Consider the following 15,216-nt stretch of genomic DNA (forward strand, 5'->3'; position numbering starts at 1 on the left):
GCTGTTGGCATTTGAACTAGGAATTGCATTCAGGCCCAGCAGCACTGTAACAACTTGGAAAAAAAAAAATCTGTAGGACTTATAAATATGAAGAAACTGTCATTGCTACTTGGAAACAAACCTGACAGTGTGCACGTGAATCCCTCAATTTGTCACATTCATTAGGGAAGAAAGGGTTGCTCTGATTATTTTAAGTGACTGTGGTGGTTTGAATTGTTCTGATTTACGATAGGCAAATTTTGTTCATAAACGTAAAACGCTTTCTATAAATGTGAGGATAAACCACTTTTGTACAAAATTCTATTGCACTTTAAATTGCAGGAGAGCCTTTATCCAGCTAGCTATCTGACCTTGTACTGGATTGGAGGGCTGACCTAATTTTTCTTTTAAATTTGTGCATAACACTCAAATACTTGCTCAGTTACTTTGGCCTTAGATAAAAATGGATCTTAAATATGGGAATATGTTTTTATCCCTTTAGAAGGCATAAGCAAATGATCACATGAAGACTGTAATTTCTTGACTCTCACATTCAAAGACAGCATTTCTTGAGCCATTTATCACTTATGTGAATGGAAGGGTGTCCAGAGGAGCTGCATCTGCAAGCCAAAACCTCTTTTTCTCCCCTCCCTCCTGCCTCCAGCATATTCAGTATCTGCAAATAGAGGCCACTGTGCTTCTCCACAATTTAACATGTTTAGTAGGTATTTTCTCAGCTACTGAAAAATAAAACGTGTTGCAAACTTGCAGATGACAGGGTTCTACAGAGCTTAGTGGTACTTCCAGTCCTTTCAGAAACAGACAATTTATTGAAATTTGCAAAAAGCGTGTAACTTTGAAGAGATAACTGTGAGATACTCCTTGTACCAGACTTTCTGGGTAAGCCACTGCTTAGGACTTTGTGTCTGTGGGTGTTGAGCAGAAGGTGAGTGCAAACACTCCAAGCAGCAGGCAGCAGCTTGTGGGATCGAGGTCTAACAGCACCGGCATCTCAAAACCTATCAACAAAACATGATGAGGGAGACGACTATCTGATAATAGAACAACATGGGGAGAGCTATTGCTTTTTATCATGTTCTTCCTCGACTGTTCAAAGCGCTCACTTGTCTCCAGAGCTCAGACAAATTTAAGAGGGAAGACAGTCTATGACTGACACATGACAAGGAAGCAATGAAGAAACTGGTGTTGTGGACTAGCAACCACCCAAATCTCTTCAGAGAGATCCCTGGTTGACGTGTGAGATGGGCACTTGGCAGCTGCAGAAGCAGCTCAGCAATCACTGGATACAAGTGCTGTAAAGACACGCTTGGCACAGTTCTTGCACCTGATGAAACTTGCAGTGCATTGAATATGTGGAGGGCTGAATAAATAAACAAAAACGTTGAAAACTATTTTGCCCATTGAAAGACAAAAAAAAGGGCAATTAGAATTCCTCCTAATTAAAAAAAAACAAAACCAAAAACACACAAAAGCCAACAAAACAAACTGCCTTTCTTTTAAGACAGAAGAAAAATTTTCCTCCTTTAGAGTTCTGTACGCTGGTGTTCAAGGAGTTACATGCTGGAATTAGTGTAGTGGAATAAAATGGTATGGTTTTGGTATGGTATCTAGTTCTTCGGTCTGTCATCTCACATCCTAGAGGACTGGTTTTTTGTTTTCTCTTCTCTCTGCCGTGAATCTAAAACCAAAATAGACTAAAAGAAGATCACTCACCTCCAAGCAGCTTTGAATCCACTTGGCTTTCAATTTTGTGAACCAAATCCTTCAATATATTGGTCACAGAAATGCTACACTATGGATACGTGTCGTTAGTAAGAAGCTTATTTTCTTGAGATGGTCTTTAAGCCAAAACCAAAGAGCAGGACACCGTGAAACTCCTCTGAATCTAAGATTCATTCGCCAAAGTAAAGCAGCATCACTAATTAGTAGTAGTTTTGGGAGTTTCTGTGGCCATCCAGCTTCAAGCTCTTCCAGCTCTGCTGGGTGTGTTTTTAACTCCTGGCATGCAACCACATCACAGACTGCCAGTCAGCTGGACACACAAGGAATGAGAAGCTGCACGCTTTGAAAAAGAAGCTTTTAATGCTTTGGAAACTTCAGCCAGTCTCGCACATCTCATGACATAAGGATGCTCCCCAAAGCTGCAATTATGAGTTTAGAAGCTTGCACTGACATTGGAAAAGACTCTGCTTTCTGATCATTATCTCCTCTGACAACTTAGCAATGGCTGATGTTTCTTGGATTTAACAGTGGATAAGAAGGTACCTAAATCTCCACCTCAAGCAATATCTGCAAGCTTCTCTAATGCGCTGGGGTGAAAAGGGTTTCTAAAAACAACGGGGTATGAAGGGCAGCATAATTGAGAAAACCTAAAGCCAAGAGCTTAGTTTAAACAATAGTAGAAATGATCTTTCACTGGAGGTCAGCAATGGGGTTTAGGCTGAAGCCACTCTTGAAGGAATCTGTTCTTTATGCTCTGTTCAGAATCAACCATCTTCACTGTGATAAATAGGGCTCATTCTCTTGACGGCTAAATATGAGAGTAAGAGCACAAAAGCTTTATATTGGAGAGGGCACTATAAGGAAGGTCACTTTATAGAAAGCATGAAGTGTAATTTGGAGAAGAATGCTAATACCAGCTATATCAGATTGCGAGGAAGCTGAAAACAGCATATGTTCTAATATTGTCTTTTATTGATTTTGCTGCCAACATCCCACTTCAACAATGTTACAGCCGCACTTCAGGATTCTTAATGGAGGGGGATGGAGAAAATCAATATACAGAGCTTGCTTCTGCTCCCATTGAAGTCAATGCGAGTTTCATTATTAACTGCAATGAGCACAGGACAGAGTTCAGACTGTTTTGTCACTTTGTGTTTGTTTTTTCTTTCCTTTTTATTTAACCTCCTAAGGGGCAATGTGTACTGTTATCCTATGTTTTAGAAAAGTCCTATTTAAACGGGGCAGCTCCCTATCAAACTGCAAGTCTACACATTCACAAATGATGTTCTGCTTTATGAAACCTAATGAAAAATTATAGCCTGTATCCTGAACTGGGAAAGTTATAATAAAAGATATAGGATTTGAAATAAATTCTAATAACAAAATCATTTCTTTCTTAAAAATATTTTCATTCAGATATAAAGCAAATAAAAACAGTTGAGCTTTCACTGACTTGTAAAATATTACTTTGAATGTGCATTGTTTGCTCTATTACAGAGGGGATGCACCCAAACTTCTTTTCACTACTATTTTAATGTTATTTACACAAAATGAAATATGCTAAAATTATCTCAAAAAATTATAAGCATCATCTTCATTCCAACAACATGCTGTTAATTTTGTTCTAGCATGAATGCAAAACATATTTTAACATGCTGTCAAAATGAGATACTAAGAATGTCAATAAAATGACACTAAAATAAATGTAAATTTAGATTGCTGTCACAAGTGGCTGCTTGGTTTTGTGAAGATGTTAGGTTGCTATAGCATTTTCCATAGCAACTTTGCATCTTATTACATAAATAATCCCTCAGTGTCCTTAAAGCTTACTAAAAACAGGATTAAATCTATTCTCATATGTAATGATCCTGCATAAAACCTTATCAGTATGAAATACCCAGAAAACATGATAAAATGTAATCTAGATAATAGTATTTCTGGCAGTTGAAAAGCATCAAAGCACAACAGACTTGTTTTGTAGTAAACGGGACGTCCTCCTAAACCCCATATTAGGAAAATGCCTTTGAAGTGTCCGTTTCCGCTAAAAGTTGAAAGTTAGGTTAACCCCTTCACTGCTGCGTCCACAGGACCGGCACAACCCTTCGTCCCCCAGCCGACGTGTCGTGCACGATCCAGAGGAACTGGCCCAGTACCTGGGACAGGACAAGGCTGTCTTTATTCCCCAGGGAAGACAGGCTTGGCAACTACCTTCAGCCCCGATTCATCAAGGCTAAATTCAGCTAAATTCAGCTGCACAAGAAGAATTATTAGAGCCAAATGGACTTAAAACCAGGGCCATAAAATTAGGCCCCTGCCTAGACGCTTCCTGAATTTCAGCCTATTTTTGTAAAAGCCGTGGGAAAAATGGGACGCATTTTAAGGCACAAAATTGGAGTCTGCCTGATGATAACAGCTCTGAACTGGCACGCTGTGAAAGACGCTAGAGCAGACTTTTCCCGGCGTAGAGGGAGTAATCATCTTGTGCTGCTTTCTAGTGATCATCCCTGATGGTCTCAGGGAGCAAAGCTGATTGTCTGCTGTGTCCAGAGCATTTCCATTCAAAGGGAAGTTACTCCACTCACATTGCTTAAAAGGGTTGTTCGGCTGTCTTCTCCGGCCAGAGAGGGGACCGTGTCAGTACGGTGATAATTCAGAGCTTCAGATTTTAAATACGTTCTTTTCTTCGAGATTGCTTATAAAACCTGGTTAGTAGCTTCTGTTAGCAGGGTTTATTTTCCTCTTCATATGCCTTTATATGTTTGTTACCGCAGGGCTGATTATGACACCAGCTGCTGGTGGCTTTGAAATGGTATTGATTTATTTGAGGAGAAAAGCAATGCTAGGCCATTAATTTCTAAAGTAAATACATTTTGTTATTTTACATTATCTTTATCAGCAAGTGTTTAAAAGGAAAATGGGCAAATTATGGGCTTGTTAAATACCAGTACCACTTTCACAAAATTTGATGGCGAAAAGCTATGGCATGGAGAGGTAATGACAGAAAAATAAATCAGACTTTTGTTTAAAATAAAATCTCCCATAAACCCCCAAAGATTACACTTACAGGAAAGGAAGGGAGAAATATCTGATTCCTCGGATCAGGAGGAAGAAGAGGATCTGCCATGAGATCTGCCGTGACACTGGGCCAGTTGGAAGAAAAGGAAGAGCAAAGCTCAGCTCCACACAGCTGGGGCTCAGCAATTTCTATTCAAAGTTGTAACAAGCTATATAAAGCTTCCCTACCAGTTTAATCCAGCTATAAAACTCAGTTTCCATTCCACGTGTGCATCTCTGCATTCACACAAGCCTTAGAGAAGGCAAAAAGAGGATTGAATTGCAGAGAAGAGATGAATAAGCACCACACAGATCACTTTGGTGTTGTTTCAGGCTTTCCTTGAAGACTTGCCAGGCTTGCAACTTTCAAGACAGACTTATGAACAATGTCACAAAGCCTGTTTTATGCTGTGTGCACCCCGGTGCGATTTTCAAATACTGACTTTCACAAGGACTTACGCTCTTCTGTGAGATGGACTGCCCACTCTTCAGCCTGTCTCCTATGGCAAGTGAATTAGCTGATGCTGCAAACAGGACAGATCAGGTCAGAAGAGCATTAAAGATCCGGGCTACTGCTGAAGACAGAAAGAGCTTCAATGTTTAAGGTGGGCACTACTTTAGGTAGGTTTGAAAATCCTGCCTTAGGGGGTGTCGTTCCTGACTCGGAAAGCAGCGCCAATCCTACGTGCTCAAACCGGGCTTGCACTGCATAACTTGCGATTTACTATTTGCATGCAGTCCCCGTGATGTTATTACGTTACTTCATCACAGGTGGTGAAAACGCTCCAGGGGCCCACGGAGGGGCTATTGCAAGTCTGCTGAGCTGGAGACAGCCCTCGACCAACGCGCTTAGCATCCACGCGGACCGAACAGGCAGCGGCTGAATGAAAAGAAGCACCGTTGCCTCCATTTGATAGTAGGGAACTGAGATAACAGAAATTCATTGATTAGTCCAGGCAGGGGGTATGTAGCAGAGCTGGGATTTGGCCCAGAGCTCTGGGATCCAAGTCAAAAGCCTTAATCACGCGACCATCCTTCCCGCATCCCTCTGCAGGCACTGTGCATTTCTTTCTGTTCCGCGGTGCCAGCTGCAGTCTCTCGCTGGAGTTGGAGTTGCTAGAATTAATGGCACGTCGCCGAGAACTGCAAAAGGAAGAGATTAACCCACCTCCCCTTAAAGTAAAATTACAGGTGCCTTCTAGGCATAAACCAAACTTCAGCTCTTTTCTACAACATGCAGCTTCACTTCACTAATTCTTAAAATTACTTTGGAGGCTTTTACATGTGGATCCTTACTCCCGGTGCCAGCAGGTGGGAGACGAAGCATCCATAAATCCTGATTGTTCTGAAGATTTTCGTATATCCTCTAGACTCCAGCGCTGAATCCTTTTTTTTTCCCCTTGAGCTAATGCTTCAGTAGCTGCACCTTGACTTTCAAATGTATTAACTGAGTTGCCAATCATCATTATTATTTTTTTCTTAGCAATCTCCCAGCTTTACTTCAGCAATCCTCTTGTCCCTTTCAAACTCCAAAATCCACATTGCAGAAAAATCACTGTTTAAAGGCTGAATTTTGGGGGGGAAAAAAAAAAAAAGAAAATAATTTAAAAGAACAGCTGATTCCACAGGCAAGATTCACTTAGTCTCAGGTTAGCCTTTTGCCAGCTTTCCCTGTATTGCAAATGACCTTTAGTCTGTGAAACCAGGAGGTTTTCCGATAAACTAGGCATGTATGATAGTTCAGCCAACTTATTGGATTCCCTGGGGGGCTCTTTGGGGAGCCCTTACAGCGGTTTGAGATGTTCTCCAACAGGACAAGCAGGTAGCGATGCCTTCCTTTTCCTTGAAGATTCAGCTTGGACACGATAGAGTAGGGTACTAAATAAATCCAGGGAGAACAACCTATAAAACACCTGGAGGAGCAGAAGGTCTTTGCGCAGGAGGCAGTGCCCCAGCCCTGCAACACGGACTAGAGGGTGGAAGAGAGGTTCAGGAGACTGGAGGTCCCAATTCTTTTCCCAGCTCTGCCACTGAGTCACTGATATCAGTAAATCAAGTTCATAAACAACTAGAAGAGCAATTGGCAGATGAAAGAAGAGGATTTGAGTCTAGAATGGAGTGACACACTTGGCAACAAGTCCCTCTGGAGCTGTTCTGCACTGTCGCAAGTAGCAAGCAGCAAGCCCAAATCTTCCCAAACAGCTATTAGTAGATTTCTAACATGCACCATGACTTGATCTCTTGCATGACCTAATATCTTGCACAACTTGAAGAAAAAATGCAAACCATTCTTAGTAACAGCTTTTTCATCATCTACCCCAAATCCCCAGAACTTATTGTGTACAAGGGCCTCAGCTTACTGAAACGTTCCTCTGAAACCTGAAGTCCAGCAATTCTGGATAAGCATTCGGGCACTGAGGTCCTTTTGCACAGCCTCAGGGCTTAAATGTGTTGCACTGCGTTTTCAAATGCTGGGGCTGGATTCCACCGTCTTTTTTTCACCATGATGAATAGGTTTCTTTTCAGATATCCTAGAGGAGAGTTTTCATTCTAACCAGTCTAGCTGTGAGGAAATGCGACACACTCAGCACCACACTATTTAGATGCTCACAGGAGTGGAGTTATTTCTGAAAGAAAAAGGCTTGACTAACAGAAGAAATTACACTGGGAGACTCCTGAAGCTACACTTTACCAAGACAGAATGAGGTCTTAGGACCCATTCTACATCGGTGAATTAATTAAGCCTTCTTGTACTAGGGGTGATTTAACTAGGTGAACTAGTGAAAAAAGACCTGACGCAGGTGTTGGAGCCTGGGGGAATCTCTGTCACCTGTTCTAGCTTTGGGGATGGCAACTTCCCAGGAGTCTTGTTCCCGCTGTCGAGTAGGGCAGGCTGAAAAATAACGTCCTCAAGAAAATCGTTGGGATGGCAGGACGGGCAGTCCAGAAGTCTGGAACTATCCAAATCAATTCATCATGTCTCATTGCTTCAGCCACTTTCAAATTTAGGGTTTTAGGCCTTTATGTGTGCATGCTGTCCTTGAATTGAAGAGGCACAATATCTTCTCTGTGTTATTCAAGCCTTGCCCTTCCCATTGTTAAGCATTTAGACAAACATTTAAAGAAAAGGGGTTAAAAATAGAGAAAGTGTCAATGTTTTCTCACTGTGCAGAATTGTTTCTTTGTGATAAAAGATTCTTTAAAAGACATTCTTTGTAGAACAGAGGTTACTGTGAATACAAATAGCCACTCCAGTGAGATAAAGAGGTAGTTCTGGAATGACATACTCAAAAAGAATGAAAAAAAGAAAAAAAGAAAAAGGGAAGGCAGCCAACACAAATAGTAATTTAAAAAAAAAATGCTAGAAGAAAGAAGGAGGAATCACTTCTCTGTACATAAAAATGAAAAAAAAAAATGTCCTTATCTCACTTTCTTTTCATTTACCAACGTTTTATACCCAATAACTTCATTGCTTTAACTCCAAGTTCCCTCTATTGTCAATGACAGAAGAATCAAATGCGCTTGCTTCAGTTAAGACTGTAATGTTGGAAGAAGAAAGCTACAAAATTAATTTTAGAACTGGATGACTCTACGTATGCAGCAGGCTGGATCAACTCCACTAAGATCAAGAGGATGATGAATGGTACAATGGCCAGTGATGGACAAGTACTCAAGTCAATCCATACTGCTAAATTTTGATCTAGTATGCAACACAGTACTGGATTTGCTAGTGTTATCTCTGAGGGGACTCAAGTGCCCACATTATAACAATACATATAAACTGAAGTTGTTTGGGATGGAATGCTGTAGAAATATCTGACATGAAAACTTTTGATAGAAATGTCCCTTTTCATGGAAGAAAACCAAACATCCTTTAATTTGTGATGTCACAAAAAGAATGACCGGCATAGTTCTGCCCTAACCATGAATGTGTTAAACCTAGCTGAATTGATAAGTATGACAGTTCAAAACATCATTACTCCTTTTCTGGCGTGCAGGCTGTGGGTATTTCTGGCTCTACCTTCCTGTTGTTAATTCTAATGACTTCCCTCCATAAGAGTGGACACAGTCAAGGTAAAATGATTAGACATTCATAAAAATTTCTGATTGCTAGCAGTGCTTTGTCTGCCACGACCCACTGTCTCCGCTCCAAACATTCTGCTAATGGTGTCTAGAAAAATTCAAATCCACACAATTAGCCAAGCAAAAATTAAGGCTGCCCTTTACAGGTTTTACTCCAGGAAAACTATTAAGTCTCCCCTCAAAAGAGATGTCATAGTAAAAAATTCTTTGCCAGAATGACATTCCTTCCTTTGGTCTTTCTCATTCTGGAGTCATTCGACCTCACACAGCATCTTGTCACAGGAGGAGCCAAAGAGCATTTCTCTACATAAGCTTGAATCAACACTTTTGTGCTGGCATACAAGGACTTGAAACCACTGAACAGATAAAATTCGTTCCTTTCTTAATATGGCGCCTGTATGCAAAGGACAAGATCAAAATTATCCTCATCATCAGACTCTCACTTTCTTTCCATACTACTCCCACCTTTACCTTCCTTAAAGCTCACTGCTGGCTGGCAGCTCCCAGTTGTGCTTTGACTTCAGCTTCTGTAAATTTTCTTTCTGAAGATGAGCGTCTAAACAAGCAAACCCTTGTTAGCTACTCACAACTTTATTATGTCAAGAAATCAAGCAAAGCATCCATCCAGATCATGTTACCAGTCAAGAATTCAGGCAGCTTCTGAGCCACCTCTTGGTGTCCATCCTGGATAGCAGAGTATTTGCAGAAGACTGAAAAAGTTGCTTTTCTTTACTTGTATTACATGCACCCTTGTTCTTTCTTTCATGAAAGCCATCTAACGAGTATCAGATTAATGCAGTATGCAGTACCATATGGTGCAATATGTACCCTTAAAAGTTAATTCCACAAAACACACAGTTAAAATGGTATGGTGTATTTGTGAGAGAGCTTATAAGCTATTACATACCTGTTGAAAAGAAAGATAAGGCTTAGAGAATACTGGCCAAAACATAACTTCAACTGGTCTCATAATAAGACATTGTTACAACCACGGAATGAAATACTGTCATGCAAGACTGCAGAGAGTGCACTAAAGAAACATAATGCTTCCAGCCAAGGGCAAAACTGAAGAATTTTCATCATTATAGATCATAGCAGGTGACAGACACCTCCTAGAGACAGCTTGCATCATGCAAATAACTAAGTTATGAGAGTTTAAAATAAGATACTGTCTTATATAATCATCTATTAATATGTCACTTGTCATATGTAAGTTTTTGCTTGCTTTTAAAAAAACAACAGGTGTATATACTTGATGTTATAGAGGGCTTTGGCTTTACCTGAATCATCTACTCTCAGCTTTTTACTGGGATTGTCACCACTGTCATCATCGGACATTTCCATCTCCTCTTCCCGGCGGATTCCCATGAGCTGTTCACTGTGAGCATTTCGAAGCTCCTAAAACCCAAAATGACCTTTTGTCAGTATTAACTTCCATAAAGTCATTATGTATTATTTAGTATCTGTTTTTAATACTGCTCTGATTTTAATTATGCATCATTTATCATTGTAATCATATTTATTTGTATATGAATATTTATAACAACAGTAGCACAGGGAATTCTTCCTGTGAAAGAACGGAGTTTATCAAAGGTAACACTCGGGGGAAAAAGAAGAGAGAAAGTGAGTCTCCACATCGAGTGATCTTTAGTTCTGCCAAACATAGGAGAACGCTTGAACAGCAGGGATAATGCTAAAAATTGTGTATAAAGCACGACTGATAAAGAGATTGTCGGCCTGCTTAAGGTAGAGATAATTCTTGCTTCTCTCTGCCACTTGGGGTAGGATTCACCCGGCCGAGCGTGGGGGTCTCCATTAAACAAAGAAGTCATACTAACTACACCCTAAAAGTGCCTATTTCTCTCCGCTGATGGCAAAGGGAGCCGAGGGCAGCCAGTGCCGATGGAGCGCTCTGTACCGGAGGTGCCCAACGCTGGCCGAAAGAATCTCCCCCCGCTGCCCCCATGCCCAGATCGCCTCGGATTTAAGAGACTCAGCCCCATCACGCCGTCCTGAAAATCTCTGCGTCTTGATCCAAGAAGGCGTGCCGGTCTCTGGGTGACCGCCGCAAGGGCAGGCGGCCCCTCCACATCTCACGAGGGAAATGATGGGCAGGCAGGCGGGCTTTGTGGGAGTCTAGACGGTCTTTGTTCGGGGTAGAAAAGCCGGCGCGGGTGTAGCGGCTGGCTTTTTAACGGCAGCGCCGAGAAGATTGAGAGGACTCTATTTTGTCCTAATAATCCTGTCAGGTGTAACACGGGGATGCTGCACCGTGATTAGTGTAGGCCTTTTCAGTCCACAGACAGCTAATTTTTCTGCCGACAAAGAGCTTAATTCCCAAAGAGGTGGTTTGAAATCTTTGAAACAAGGAAGAGTCGCGTGGAAGGAGGAGACAGCATTGAGGAGCCCGACCACTGCTCCGCGCAACTAACAATAAGCTGTCAGAGAGGGACTGCGTGAAAAAAGGGAAGGCGTTCCCCTTGAGCTGTACCCTTGGTTCATCGGCACATCTCAAATATTCTGATAAATGTATATGTGTCCACTAATCCCAGCAAAGGCAAGGAGGCTAATTAGTGGGCGTGTTACGTGAGAATAATTTCAAATTTTAAAAAAAGTGATTAAAAAGGTAAATTGTCACCCAGTGTCTCGTGCAATCAGAGGCACCTCAGGAAGAAATCAGCAAGCCATTTCTTAATTCCTTATTGGAAAAGGCCCCCTGCATTTTTTGCTGGGGAAGTATACTGCATACATGAGCAGACATCCGCTTACATTTACTCCCTCTTTAGGGGATAAATGTCCTTGATGCATCAATGCCTACATTATCAGCAAAGCCAATAACCTTCCATGGAGAATGTCTATGTGTATGAGTTATTGCTCTGGGTTTGGGTTTCTAGCAAAGTTTTCCTAAATTCAGAAAAAAAGGGAAGGTGATCAGGCAATTAAACAGATTAGCAGATAATGTCACCGTTAGAAAATATGATTCAAATCAAAGATGCCATTTGGTACATTTCCATCATATTTCACATCTGAAAGACAGGCATTTCTGAAATATATTGTTTTAGCGAGAGCCTTCACATGTTTTTGAATTGGTTTTGTTGTCCTCTTCTTAGAAGAACAAAAGGCAATAATATTTGAAAAAATGAGTAGTGAATTAACATTTCTGGAAAGTCCAACTCTTACACATTTCAGTTTATTAAAGATTTAGAAGCCAGCAAATGAATGACACACCATATCCCTTTAGAGAAAGTTAGTTCAAGAAGGGATGGTCTTAGTATAATTGAAATAATCTACTAGCAAATCATATTTTCATACTTCTCTAGAAGATAAGGCAAACATCAAATCCCAACTTCCCAACTTTCAACTGAACACAGGCTTTATCCACTACTTATATGAAATATTTGTGAACAAAATGCAAAATACAGTTTGTACCAATAAATTATGCTAACATTTTATTTTAAGTGTCCCATTATTGTGAAGTCATTTGGTATTCACCATAATAGCACTGATAATAAAAAATTCATTTGGTATTCATGTGGATGTTACATTTAGTGCCATTGGTATTCAACTGTAATTTAGCATTAGTTAATGGGCACTTAAAATGTTATCCAAATGATTTATATCACAGCACTTTAGTGTTTCTCAAACTAAGTGTACAACACTTATTTTACAAGTGTACTACAAAATAATTAAATAAGTGCACCTTACCTTCTAAAGTTTTTATTCTGAGACAGAGAAAAATCATTTAGAGGACTGTGATAGTAACAATCAACATACTGTACTACATGAAGGTAAACCAACTGTATGCAAGTTGCTCATATTAAAAAAAAAAAAAAAGGAAGAAGAAAGAAAGAAAACAAAGACAGCGGTACTTACTTTTTAAAATACAGGCTCATAGCGTATATACTGAATTAAAAACGAAAGCTGGATGACCAAAACACAGGATGAGGCCTAGCGCTTCCTTTGCTGCCACTCGCAGCAAGGGGAGTTAGAATCCCATTTCCTCTGCTCATGCTTATGACAGTCACACATGCATGGTCCCACACTGCTAACTCTGTGTGGTAGTATGATTACATTTATACTGGTTTCTTTGCAAGCATAATACTTAGAATCAATACAAGTGATGTATCTACTTTTTTAAAGATAAACATGAAACAAATGGGAAGGAGTATGTCATAATTCTGGACTTAATATGCTTAAGTCATTACTTAGGAAAGAAATTTTCTATTTTATTTCCAGGCAAAGTCATCTTGTAATGACCATATGATGGCACAACAAGAAAAAAAAAAAAATCTGTGCTATGGAATACTTCTTTTAAAAACAGATCACGGTGAAGCCTAAGAAGATATTTTTCAGAAATAATTCTTAATTCTATCCTTAGTTGAAAATATTGTTCCTAATTTCACTACTTCAGTTCATTATTTTAGATAGCAAATATAATCCTCCAATGATTTCCCAAATTTTGCATGAAAAATAAAAACACATTGCTCTCAATGTTATTTAATGACTATTATCATAATGAGAGCAATGGGAGCAATTCATGCTGTAGATGAGAGTGTATAATGGCCAGTTGATTAACAGCTAAAACGGTAGCCGTAAATATTGCTGAATACACTATGTCCAGCTACAATCACACTCGTTCTGTGTCAATCCAGCTGTGAGATGATGGATAGAAAATAATAATAAAATCACCAACCTCAGAATGCTTTCGCCAAATGTCTATGTTCTTTCGCTGGGCTTTCGAGAAATGGTCCCAAGCTTTTTGTCTGGTAGAAGCGTTGAAAACGGCGACAATCTGCTCAACTTTGGTGAACAAGGAAGTCAAACAAGACAAGCAATTTATGTTGTGATCACTATAGAGAAGCAAAGCAAAGACACTAGGAGTCTATGGATGATGTCATTACTGAAACAACATCATCAATATCCATCCAATGATGTGTCTTTTGTACTTACATTTTACCAATGTTGGAGATGTCTCCCTTCAAGTCTGTCTCCATAACTTTAGTCTACACAACTGATAACTATGTACCAAAAACCACGCATGCAGCTGCTTCCCCGTGATGGCTGCTACAACTCTCTGCGCAGCCACGTGCCTTTGCGTGTGCGGCTGCCGAAACGACACTTGAGGCGTAAACGTGACACATGTTCCCCTGCGGCAGCTGCGTACAGATGAGCAGGCTGTACAAATGAAAACGCGAAAGGCAAGCAGGCTCTGCTTTGACGGGTGACTATCTGATAGCGGGAATTTGTCAGCAGACGGGAAGGGCTAAACCGCACATTAATGCTGCATGCTGTAGCTGCAGCTGCTGCTTCACTTCTATTTAATATAAACGGGCTCACCTGCGGTAGATCATTCTGTCCTCTGTCCATGGCCTATGTATGTTTATGTGCATGAACAGTCGCGTTTTTGTACATGTAAGATGAAGAAGAGATGTGAAATGGGCTTCCCTCATTCAACTCTAATGAATTTGTTCTGAAGCCAGACATCAATATTTCGGTCAATTATCTAGGACAATTAAGATCCTCAAGTTTTTAGCTACTTGTTCATCCCAAATCAGAAACTTTTCTCCCAACACTCTTTTCTTTCTCTTCGCATCAGTTATAAGCAACATTGTCCTTCCACAACAGTGACCTGCTAAGAAATGATTTGACCAAGGTGTAAGGTGCTTTAATTGCAGCACAGTTAACTGCAAGACCCCCAAGAAATCCAGATTTTCTACAATGACCTGGGCTGTGCTCCTGAGAGAGCAGCTGTGCCGACCTATGAACTCAAACTGAAAAATCCTTCAACTCTTTGACAAGGTTCTTGGTTATTTATCTCTTTAGATTCCTGGGCTGAAATGACGTCCACTGTTTTGTAAAGCTGCAGCTTGCAGCATCCCACTTCTTTCATCGAGAAATGGTGGCAGGAGTGCTGTAATGCCCTCTGATCTGGTCTCTCATCCAGTTGATCAATGGCTGCTCTCCTCCTCTCAAGTCACAGATGTGGAGGATCTTATTATACATAACAACACATCTTTCCTAAAATGGTGAGCTCACCTAGTAATGTATCTTTCACCTCTAGATCTGAAAGTTAACCCCACTCTCTTGAATAGGAGCATATTTCTTCTATTCTCTTTTTTTTACCACTGTTGCAGGTTGCTTTCAGATTCAGGAAGATTACAACATTTTGAATCACATATGGAAGTTTTTCTTTGCAGTCATCAGGGCTGGTTAATTAACTTCTAAAGCCATAGAAAATAAATGTAGTCTTTTAAAATTAATACTTATATGTAGTTTATACTAAAGAAGGTGCCTTAAAACTACTGGGATGATCCGATCCATTTGTGATCCATTCAGGTTTTAACAGCAGATGTGATA

General features: G+C 40.4%; 1 protein-coding gene across 9 annotated transcripts in view; it reads right to left on the bottom strand.

Annotated features, from left to right (window-relative positions):
• ENOX1 (ecto-NOX disulfide-thiol exchanger 1) overlaps window positions 1-15,216 on the bottom strand; it is a 361,993-nt gene that overhangs the window by 53,639 nt on the left and 293,138 nt on the right. For all 9 annotated transcript variants that reach the window (XM_030036520.2, XM_030036518.2, XM_030036519.2 and 6 more), the window contains 2 exons: window positions 13,553-13,659; window positions 10,140-10,257 (listed from right to left, as the gene is read on the bottom strand). In XM_030036520.2, coding sequence (XP_029892380.1) covers window positions 10,140-10,257; window positions 13,553-13,659 — 225 coding nt within the window. The remainder of the gene's footprint in view (window positions 1-10,139; window positions 10,258-13,552; window positions 13,660-15,216) is intronic.

The sequence above is a fragment of the Aquila chrysaetos genome, chromosome 14 (assembly GCF_900496995.4).
Source record: "Aquila chrysaetos chrysaetos chromosome 14, bAquChr1.4, whole genome shotgun sequence".
Classification (NCBI taxonomy): domain Eukaryota; kingdom Metazoa; phylum Chordata; class Aves; order Accipitriformes; family Accipitridae; genus Aquila; species Aquila chrysaetos.